Here is an 11,681-nt window from a genome sequence, read left to right on the forward strand (position 1 = left end):
TGAAAGCTACATTCCAAGGCACATCAGTATGAAACAATTCACACTTCATCCATTTAACAATTAGCCCTACCGTCTGCAGTGGGAGAAAGGGACCAATTAGTACACTGAACTCCAAACCCCAGCCTATCCAGACACATCTGCTGATGAAAGCGCTTGGGTGGATGAAAGTTAGCCCTCAAGAGCTGGTGCCAGATCAGCTTAGTCTCCTTTCATCCTGGTCAGAGACATCCATAGAGGGAAGCAAAACTGATCTGAGATCAGTAGCTATGGGCGATTTCTTGCTCCCTCAACAAGTTGAAATTATGTTGCTTTTCACACAAACCAAATGAGCTGGCTGCCAAAACTCCACACATCTGCTCATTCTCCTTCCCCAAAGGCACAATTCATTTAAATAGAAGATTTTGATAAAAATGGCAATTAGGGAAAAATCGGAGAGATGCATATTACATCAATTTACTATAATATATTATCTATCTTTGGTAATAAAACACTAATTGCCTATTACTATCAATGGGCCTTGAAGGGGAAAACCTTGGCTGAATAAATTCAGACAATACCTGTCATAAACTTGCCATAATTACCAGCTCTCTATGCTACATTGTGTAGACATACACTCGACACACACTTACATAAACATAAGCACACATAACTATGCACACTCTCACACACACACACGAGTGCTCGCATGCACATAATCGCATGCAAATGTACATATGCGGAGTCAGGTGGCTGAGCGGTGAGGGAATCGGGCTAGTAATCCGAAGGTTGCCAGTTCGATTCCCGGCCGTGTCAAATGACGTTGTGTCCTTGGGCAAGGCACTTCACCCTATATGCCTCAGGGAGAATGTCCCTGTACTTACTGTAAGTCGCTCTGGATAAGAGCGTCTGCTAAATGACTAAATGTAATGTAAATGTAAATATGCCACTCCGTCCTGATAAAAGGGTTGTACGTGACACAAATAACACATAAATGTTTCATAAACACTGTCAGAGGTGGCAAACCACAAAACACAAAGCTGTATCAGACAATGTAAATACCTGTGGTTCATCTATAAAACATCAAGTCTAGTATTACGTGTGTGTGATGTGTGTGCAGTATGTGAATGTGTGTGCAGTGTGAGAATGTGTGTGAGAGAGAGTTTGTGTGAGGTAGGAATGTACTAACAGTCAGGTAATTAGGGTTGAGATAGAGGTATGTGTAGCCGAGGGGCCAGGAGGAGGGGCAGCATGGCTTTAGCTCAGCCACTACAAAAGGAACTCAGGTGAGGACACATCAACGCCGGTGTGGTCTCCCTGATCAAAGCTATCAGCACAGCCCTCACCCTGATGCCTTGGAAATGGACCAATTAGACTAGGAGGGATGGAGAGAGAGAGAGAGAGAGAGAGAGAGAGAGAGAGAGAGAGAGAGAGAGAGAGAGAGAGAGAGAGAGAGAGAGAGAACCATGGGAAGAGAGGGAATGGGGGGGCCAGAGGGGAATTGGTGGTGGTTTGGCGTTCCCTACCTAGCAGCAGATAAAACAGGATTATTTCATCCAGCCTCTCTGTCTCTGAGAGATAGGTATAGTTTGGTGGCAGAACATTTGACTGCAGCGAGAGGTTGCAGGTTCAATTGATGAATATATTATCCTATTTATTGTTTTATTTATTATACAGTACATTATATATGAATACATTTTTCCTCTATTTTTCTCTTTCCTTTTCTCTCTCTCTCTGTCTCTTTATTTCTGTCTCTCTCTGAGCCTCTTTTTCTCTGCTTTATCATCCAGGTTATGGATAACACCAGACTAGGGACTGGCCAGTACATTAAGACTGATGTTTGTGGTCTAAGTGGTGATCAGCACAGACACAGCCCTGACATTTCTGCAGCTAAAAGGTGAGTCTGAGAGGCAGGGAGTGAGGCGGCCTTGGGATGCTCATACACCTCTGATTTATGGGTCTCGGCATGCCTCTGGGTCTCTGGGCTCTGGAGGCACAGCCCCATCATTGCTCATTCCTACAGCATCTACATAGGAAGGGGATTATTTCCTCCATGTGACAGAGGGAGTGAGGGGAGGCAGGGGCAGGGCTTGTTAAAGGAAGACATGAATGTGCTTTGTCATGTTTTATAAGGATGGAGGTGTGACCCATCGAGGACCAACACAATGAGGGGCACAAACACACACACACACTAGACACAGCCACATTTATTGAACTAAATATAACCAGTGTTTCCCCTACCATTATATTAGGGGGGCGCCCCGCCTCCCCAACGGCACCCCCCGCCCCCCCCCCCCCCCTGGAAGGTCAAGTTAATAAAATAAATATTGTTTTAATTGATATTTTTTTATATAGCGCCCTATCACAAAATAAGTCATTTAAGGTTACCTTTCCTATAAAACACGTCTATAGCTTGCTCTTTCATTAAACAAACTAAATGGCCTTATGTTATTTATCTTATTTACACGACGGCATGTCATTTCTGTCTCTACATGGTCGCCGTCGTAAACGTAGGGGAAACACTGTAACCTCTACAGTATTCTGTAAAACTATTCAGTATAGGCTTCATAAACTGTCTGGTAGCTGGAGAAAACCAATTTTCCACATTTCCACAGACTAATCGCTCTAATCTCGACCTGCACTTTGCCACTTAGACCTTCCAATCCCAGACCACAAGACAAACACACACACTAATCCCCAAATACCCACTATCTGTCTCCATGGCAACCGGTGCCAGGGACCCTAGTGCATGACCCCACATGTGGAAGTGGATATGAGAGAAAGAGTTTGTAAACAGTCCTATTGGACAATAGGTCTCATGTGGTTTGCCATATAAGGACATGTAGTATAACACTGGACCATTTTTTTTCTATGAAAGATCAACCTGACTGTGTGTGGATTTTCCGACGATGAGTGTGTTGTACTGTTACAATCTGGGTTGTGACTCAGTCAGGTGCTCCAGCCTGCTCTAAGGTCACTCCCCATCCTGAGGAGAAAATCCTCCTTTGCTTCCCATTGCAACAGACAGAAGAATCCATTGGCGAAGTATCCACAACCTTTTATGATATTCACTTAGTATTGTACTGACAAATGTACACTGTGTTCAGTCATGCTAACTGACTACATCTGCATCCGTGAACTCCAGACAGAGAAAACAGCTTCCCATCAGTTGAGCGTGACGATGCTGGAATTAAGGTGCTGGAGAAATGCATGAAATTCTTTTTTTTACAGCTCTGAAATCCTTCTAGTATCTTACTCCCCCTCTCTGTCCCTCCCTGCTCCACTCAAAGAACCAGCCTCCATTTCACCCAACAATGAAACACATTTCAGAATCCAAATCCTCTGAACCACGAAGTGCATCTCTGAAATCCTCTAGTGCAGAGGCGGAGGCCCTATTCACCACAGCGTTATACCTCGGAACGAAAGCGAAAGGCTTGCCTGTCACTTTGATTGGTTAATCCCTGTTGAGGCGTTTTTTGGTAAGCTTTTCCCCAAAAGCACAATAGAGAATCCTGTGAAAACTAAGGATTATAATATGGAAACAGGCTTGATGACCTTTTGAACTACGTCAAAGAAACACAACGGGGCTTTCAAAATACCATAGTGAGTCGCACATTGTCTAATCCAAGTTCCAGAAACTCCTTTGCCCAAAACACTCGACAGCTGAAGAGATGTGCATATTGGAGATACAGCAGCACTATGTAGCCAGGCTGTCTGGAAGCTGCCAGAGTCTTCCCGCAGTGGGACCAGAATAGCTGTGACAGGGCAGCCATGAGGGACGAGTGTCATCACGACCTGCTACCGACGCACGCCGGGGACAACCGAGAGGCCATGATGACAACATGCTGAAGAAGCTTTATTTAAAGCTGTTGACTGCCGAGATATTAGCGATACGTGCTGTAGATGTTCCATACTGCAGTCCTTAATATATCTATACCTTCTCATGTTAAAGGATCAAGGAATAGCATCTACCAGGAATAGGGTTAGGCTTGGTTGCCTTGCAAAACATCTTGGAAACATACCCAACATGTCTGTGAGATGGCTCGCACACTTCCGTTACAATATCTCCACCACATGGCTAGGTTATTATTGACATTTTCATAGGTAATTACACTGTGGGTTCCAGACTATAATTGAGGTCTACTTCCTTCCTCCCAAGGTTCCTTCAATCTAGAGAAGAACTAGAGAAGTGTGCAGAGTGAGGATCAGGAGTGAAACAGCACAAAGAGGACAATACCTCTCCACTTCCCTCTGAAATGAGAGGGCCAGCTGAACACACACTGTTCTGCTGGTTTCCCACATTCACACATGCTCCCTGGAGAAGGGTGGTCATGTCTGTCTGTCTCTTCAAATCTGTGTCTGTCTGTCTGTGCTGTGTGTGCGTTTCTTGAAGACAGACAGATAGACAGACACTCCCTCTTTAGTCCAGACTCTGAGTAAAAAGCCTTTTAGTAAAAGGACACACCATTACACTGTTACCCTGACCAGGTAATGACACCAACATCTACGGAGATCGTAGAAATCTTTCATTTTCCAGACAGTGGACAAATTCACAAGACATACTGAATGAAAAACCGAGTATTTGGCCGGATCTTTGGACAGCTGGGAAAGAGATCTCTCACTCCAAAATCTGAGCTCGCACTCCTGAGGCAGGGCGAGGATCTGAAATGTAAATCAGACGTTATGATAGCGTTCCCCGACACCCACAGCAAGCCGGAGGGCCGCGCACTCCGTTTCTCCTTGTCAACAGTGATCAGAATCACCGCAGCCCAGCCTGTGTTTTCGGCAAACGGGTCCAGAACTTGTGGGGGTCAAAGCCCACAACGGTCGCGCTAACCCGCATTCAGAGCACACCCAGATGCGCTTCCAGAAGAGTACACTTTAAGAAGTCAGATTCTGACTGTGTCTGAGGTAAATGTGGGTCACATTCAACCCAACCCTTCCACATCCACCCTTGACATGAACAATGACATGACTTCCCCTTGCTTTCACTGCCCTCTCCAGCCCACTTTGGCCATCCTTAATTCTTTTACGACTTCCTCTTTACAAGCCGTTTGTTGATGAGGCGCTCATGTGGAGCCCTTCATTGGAACTAACAAAACAACAGCTTTCAGCAGTGACCCAGGGTGGGCAAACCCACCACTGGCAAACTGCCAGCCCCAACTGTCTGATACACAAGACCAGTAATAGCTGGCAGAAAACTACAGGTTAAATGAAAAGCTTTCACAAGAGGGTAATGAAAAAGCTCTTCATTAAATGAAAACGAAGTCGGCACAGTGAAACGCACACAGAAGAGGTCTAGGGATGAGAGGAAAGGATGGGTAGAGGAGAAGATAGCAATTTTTACACAGGCCTTCGATTTCCTTCGAGGGAACCTCTGTGGATTTTCAATTGGTTTCCTCATGACACTTGCCAACGAAGAACCACCTCTAACAGAAAGTTAATTTCCTGAAAAACAAGAGATAGCTGGGATATTCATCCAGCTTAAAGAATGACAGCAGGAAGGGAGGTGAGAGCTGAGCATGTAAGGTGCTGAACTTCTCCACAGCAGAGGAATAGATTCAACTATCCCCCCCCCCCCCCCACCACCACCACCCACGCTACCGCTCCCCTTGACAAATACACCAGAGTGCATAGCATCAGTGCTAAGCTGCTATGTAACATGCATGAGTTTCCCTGAAGCCTTTCCCTGTAGCCTTCCCTGAACCAAAGCCATCTCATCTTTCCTCTCTCTTCACACGGCTGGCCCTGTTGGCGCAGTGCAAAACAATGTGCATCTATTTACAATCAACACACTCCATAAGACACACAGGTTTCTATCGCCGGCAAAAAGTTGGACACTTGCCCTCGTCAGTCCTATTCAATAGACGGAAATTGAGAATCCAAAACATTGCCCTAGTGAAAGGACATGTGGCTCCATCAGCTTGTAGACTAACAATGGATGATCTCCCTGTGTTTGGCCTCCACTTCCTCCTGACACACAACCCTCACAAAGGAGATAGAACCACTGTTGAGGATTGGGACTGAGGACTCAATACTCCTGTCTGAGCAACTCAGTCTGGCTGTGGAGGGTTTATGAGACAGAAATTTAGGATTTGAACTCCTGAAGATTAAAGTAAATTGTTCTAGGGCAATGTCTGTAAACTTCAGAAGATTACAGTAGGTTACTCTAAGTCAATCTGGCCATTGTATTGATCCTTGGTTAGATTAGTTCCACAGTAATAGATTAAGCAAAGAAGGGATAGGGCATAGAAGGTCACTCCACCCCCCCTTACCCCCAACCCCACCTGTCTTCATTGGCTGTGGAATGTCATAGGTGTCACCACAACACCGTTACACGCTCTTCTAAAAGTCTGTTTACACTGCTGTCCTGAAGCAGAGCTGAGCTATGCCATCATGCTGTATACCTCCATGGCTTTATCTAGAAGTCTTATTTGATCTCATTTCAGATAATGTGCTGTCTCCACAGCTACAATATAAGCTTCTCTTGCATCACAGTATACTACAGTGAAACAGTAAACACCGTCTTTACCATTAGTATTGTTTACCCAAAGACATATCTATAGCAGAATTGCACAATTACTGTTGAAAGGTTTGTTTGTTTGTAACCCCTCTCCATCTCTCTCTCTCTCTCTCTCTCTCTCTCTCTCTCTCTCTCTCTCTCTCTCTCTCTCTCTCTCTCTCTCTCTTCCCCCAAACAAGAGATCTATATGGCCTAAATAAGGATCATGGGTATTTATTGCTCCCAGCAGAGTCCTTGGAGAGAAGCGTTGGATTATGGTCTATCCCACGAGGATGTGGCAATGAACAAACACTTGAGAGGCCCATTGAGTCTTGCTGCTCTGGTTCTCTCTGCTCAAACACCAGCTGACCACACAGTATATGCCAAGACAGACATTTATGTCCCTGGAGTGTGTGTTCCCATCTCTGTGTCCAGTAGAGTGGATGTCTCAAGGGCAGAGAGAGGAGAACCCTTCACTGACCAATCACAGGCCAGCTGATCACACTCCTTCCATCACCATGGGCTCACACTTGACTTGCTCCTCCTGAGGAGAAAAGCACTGGTCTGGATCCAATTCAAGACTGCAGGGTTTCATACACACACACACACATAAACAAACAGGAGTATTTACGCTCACACACTATCTCACACCGTCTCTCTCTGCTCTCAAGGACCTTGAACTGTTCATTCTCCTCTCAAGCCTCAATGTCGAAGCTTTGGCTCAATATAAATACAGGCTTCAAAGGGAGGGCTGGTTTAACCCTCTAGAGCCAACACTTTGTTTGAGTTCTGGGCAAGAAGATAATCCATACCAATCCCTAATCTCTGTGGGACTGCCATTTATGAGAAACATTCAAAGTGGTGTAAATACAAAGAGGGAAAAGAAAGGCTGACAAAAGTAATAAAAACAGAAGTCTTTTTTCCGTATTGATCTGTGGTTCAGGAGAAGGCAAGGCAGGACGGTGACTTGAAGGAATTATCTAAGTGAGGAATCAAACCCAGTGGATGACCACAAAGGACAAGAGGATAATCCGATCTATAGGACAATCCCAGGAAATGCTATTTTGAAACACATTGATCTTTTTAAGAATGTTCCCTATAGGGGGAGGATTACGATAGAGCATTTACATGCGCTAAACACACACACATATACACAAACGCACACACTCAGTGTCTCTCACATGCATACATACAGTATGTCTCTCACACACAGCCGCACGCACAAACACATATATTCTTGCTGTGATGACCGATGACCGAGTGCTGCCTCACACATAAACAGCCCTGTCCATTCAGTGAACCCTCACAAGAGGGCCACTGTGCCTCCTCTAACAACAACAGCTTCTCTCAGTCTGGGTCCTCACAGGGAGCTGCTAGTCTGCAACAGCCAAGCAGCTGGGCACTCTTCACCCAACACCCAGCCAATCAAAACAGATGTCCAATCATCAAAGCAACAAGACCTGGCCAATCCGGTCACAGCCCTTTATCTGTTGTTCTGTCCACTCTGAGGTCAGACAGCCATGGCCCAGATCCTGGACAAGTTGATGATGTCACCATAGATTAATAGGTCTGTGTACATTTCAATCAGAAATTATAGAGTGAATGTTAATGTTGCTCATTGATCAATGTGAGTCATTGTGGCAGCCAATCACATGTCCCCAGGGTACAATAACTAACTCAAAGCAGATCTACAGTAGGGTATGGCATTAGGAAATGCATCATGACGAATGCAATTGGACGAGTGGGTGGGGGTCCTTTTAGTGACCAAGAATGTGTTTTTCTTCCAGTGAGAATGATGGGCAGATGGATAGTCATACCTTGTTTGAGAATGGAGGCCTGGCCAGGTTGATGCCATCTCTGATGAGTTTATCTCTGATCATAATCTTCAGCTTCAGTTTGGGATAAATCACCAGCTCTCTCCGATTACTAGTACCGAGCGTCAGGTTCCGCTGTGCACCCAGATAACCCCCGTTGCGGCCGACCCGGTCACTGTTCGGTTCCGTCCAGGACTTTGACCCCCGGAGCTTGGACTCATACTGGTCCACCATGTGGGTGGTGTAAACCTCGGATGCAGAGGACATCGGCTCCAGGGTGAAGTACAGCCCGCAGGCTGTCTCCTTATCCTCTTCTTTCAGCCTTTGCACAGCGTCATGAATTCTTTGCCGGTGGTGGGGTATGTAGACGCCGATGGCATCCAAGTCTGGGTCCCCGATTTGTTTGCAAACTTCCAGATCATCGTAGCCGTTGTCAACAAATGGCTCGACATATTGGGAGAGCTGAAGTGTCTTTAGCCACTCAAAGACAATAACAGGTCCACTGCTTGTCATTTTGAGTGTAACAATGGATAAAGATACTCAAAAAAGCAGGTAGCCTATAAGATTACTTCAGAGGCAGTTACTTCCACATATGAATTTTAAATCGCATTGTAATGACGATACGTAAGCAGTCCGCAAAAGGGTTTAAACCTCGGGCATCGTGAACAAACGTAATGCCGATTATCCATAACCAAGACGGCATGTATTTCAAAAGGTCTTAAATTTCATGATCTTACTTTTCTTCTGTAACTCACAAGTTCAAAAATACGTGGTGAAAAGGTAAAGTAGCCTGTTACAGTCCAACACTACCACGTGAGTTTGACACCTGCCTATATTTGCAGATCAAGGAGAGGACTTCAATTTAGACAGCTCAGCTGACCGACATCGTTTGGACATCGATGTTACTCGCCCATTTTGACTTTGCCGGATTCTTCAGTTTAAATAAAAAATATTAGACAGTGAAAATTAATTCAACAAAAATAATACCTATTCCAGCCACCGCACAAACTGAAGAGCAGCCTTTTGTGGGTTATAATAACCGCGTAATACCCAATTTAACGTTGCGCTTTTGGAGACAGTTTTCCTTACTCTTGTACTGCTTTCAACTCCGCCTTTGGCCCTCTGAAGAAATGGCAATCAGAACAGAACGAGTGGAATCCAGAGTGAACAATGAATGTGAATCTGAAAGTAATCTTACATTAACGAGCGCAGCTGTTAAAAAGCCATATAGTGCCCAACCGATTTGGCTGTGCGATCTGGCCACTCCAAGCCGGTAAGACGGTGCAGATAACGACACTTCCACAGCCAACGCATTCAATATTCCACCAGCAGAACAGCCGGTGCTTGAACCATCCACGCCCCCAAATTCGTTCGTGGTTTTAAAAATAGTGATGGAATTCCTTCTTTACAACCTGTCACCGAACCGCGAAGCGCACGTCCACGGGCTTCCCACGGACAGTCCAAAGTTAACCGCGAGAGTAGCAAAGAAAGATGCCCTGTGGGCAAAACATTTAGACCAGTCGGACAATTTAAATGTACAGTATGGTTTGCTGGTTTGATTTACGTTTCTCTTCCAGACTGTGTGATTTCGTTACTCCGTTCTTCTCTCTGTGGCTCTCTCACTCTCGCTTACACACAGCATACACGCTCTCTATATCACTCATTCAACGTTTCCCTGGATATATTTTTTTTTGCCACGCACTAGTGCCCCCTATGTTACAGCTAGGGTACTGAAGTATTGCTTGCACAGCCGATGACTGTGCCTAACATTGACAACTGCACACTGGTTATTTAACAATGGCATTCCATTGCTTTAATTTTCAAGCTACAGTGATTTTTCCTCACAAGCTACCAAGGATTTGGGCGCTTTTAGCGCTAAACTAATTGGAGCAGCCAGCTCAAGAAAGATATATATTGAATGTTTCCTTGTGTTCTTTGTGTGTGAGTGTCTGTCTGTCTAGTTGTCTGTCTGTCTGTCTGTCTGTGTGTGTTGGTCAGTCTGTTGGTCAATCTGTCTATCTTTCATATCCCTTCTCCACGCTTATCTGCACATGTTGCCTCATACAACAACATCAGTCCAAGGTAACCTGGTCAGTCTGGACAGGATACCCTCCCAGGATACCCAAACACAGGTAAGAGTCCAACATTGAGAGGGGTGAGGGTGGGCAGGAGGGTGTGTATTGGAAAGGGGGTGGTGGTGGGTGGGGGGGATTGCGGTGTCCAACAGGACTCTGGGTAGTGAGCTTGGTGATGCATGTTTTATCAAACCCGAGCTGACAGCTTGTTAGAGGTCAGTTTGATCCAATCACATCCCACACTGGCTGGAAGTGATCTGCCTGGCTGATTATGACATGCTGCTCACACAGCAGAGCAAACACATCGCCGATGAGAGGTGGACGAGCATCGCAAGCAGGACTCCCCCCTCCCATATACACACACACACACACACACTCACACACACACACGCACACTCACCCCCTCCCATATACACACACACACACACACTCACTCACACACACACACTCCCCCCTCCCATATACACACACACACACACACACACTCACCCCCTCCCATCCCTCCACCCCTGATTTGAGTAGAACGGCAGAAGCATGCCAGAAATACATGTCAGGATATTAGATTCAGTCAGGGCAGAGAGCTGAGAGGATTCTCAATTGCCTGACACAACATGATAACATGAGCTTCTTTGCCAACAATGTACAACAATGTAGACACCAATGTAGACAACAACCAGGTGTTGGTAAACAGTCTACTGGATGAGTGTACCTCTCAGTTATTTTACAGAAATGTTTTTTATTGAATAATGTGTAACACAATACCTCTATTTTCCCACAGATATCAAAGCACCACAGCTAACAATCAAAAGCTTTCAGCCAATCTAATAAAGACACAATTCACCTATTTCACTTTGTTGCTCATGAAATAACTTCCATTAGACTAACAGTATATGTGCACTGTGTCCTGTGTTTTTTCTGTATGTTAATTTCCTGTTATCCTGTATGTATGTATGATGTCAGAACCAATGTATACAGATTTCTTGGCGCTGGTCATGTGACTGATAAAGAATATGAAAAGCAACCCCCCCATGCTGACTCAGCACTCTACAGTGCCTCGGACATCTGTGCCTACACTTTCCTACCAAAAGCTCAGTCATCTAAATCTGCTTACACATCAGGGTGTTGATTCAGATCTGTTTAGATGTGGTCTCTAACTCTGAACCAGTTCTCAACATCTTCCCTACCCACCAGACAGGCTGTGCCCACGACTGATGGGTTAGGTCACGTCCATGTGGTCACACACTATCCTCTCCCCTCTTCTTCTCTCCTCTCCTCCGCTCATCCTTCTCACTACTCCCCTCCTCTCCTACTCTT

At 45.4% G+C, this 11,681-nt stretch overlaps 1 protein-coding gene across 1 annotated transcript in view; it reads right to left on the minus strand.

Moving 5' to 3' along the window:
- Positions 1-9,913, minus strand: part of sash1a (SAM and SH3 domain containing 1a) — a 151,315-nt gene extending 141,402 nt beyond the window's left edge. Inside the window, 1 exon segment of the mRNA XM_062466975.1 lies at positions 8,296-9,913. Within this exon segment, the coding sequence (XP_062322959.1) occupies positions 8,296-8,805 (510 nt within the window). The 5' untranslated portion in view covers positions 8,806-9,913.
- Positions 9,914-11,681: the final 1,768 nt, after the last annotated feature.

Source organism: Osmerus eperlanus, chromosome 8, assembly GCF_963692335.1.
Source record: "Osmerus eperlanus chromosome 8, fOsmEpe2.1, whole genome shotgun sequence".
In the NCBI taxonomy this organism is placed as follows: Eukaryota; Metazoa; Chordata; class Actinopteri; order Osmeriformes; family Osmeridae; genus Osmerus; species Osmerus eperlanus.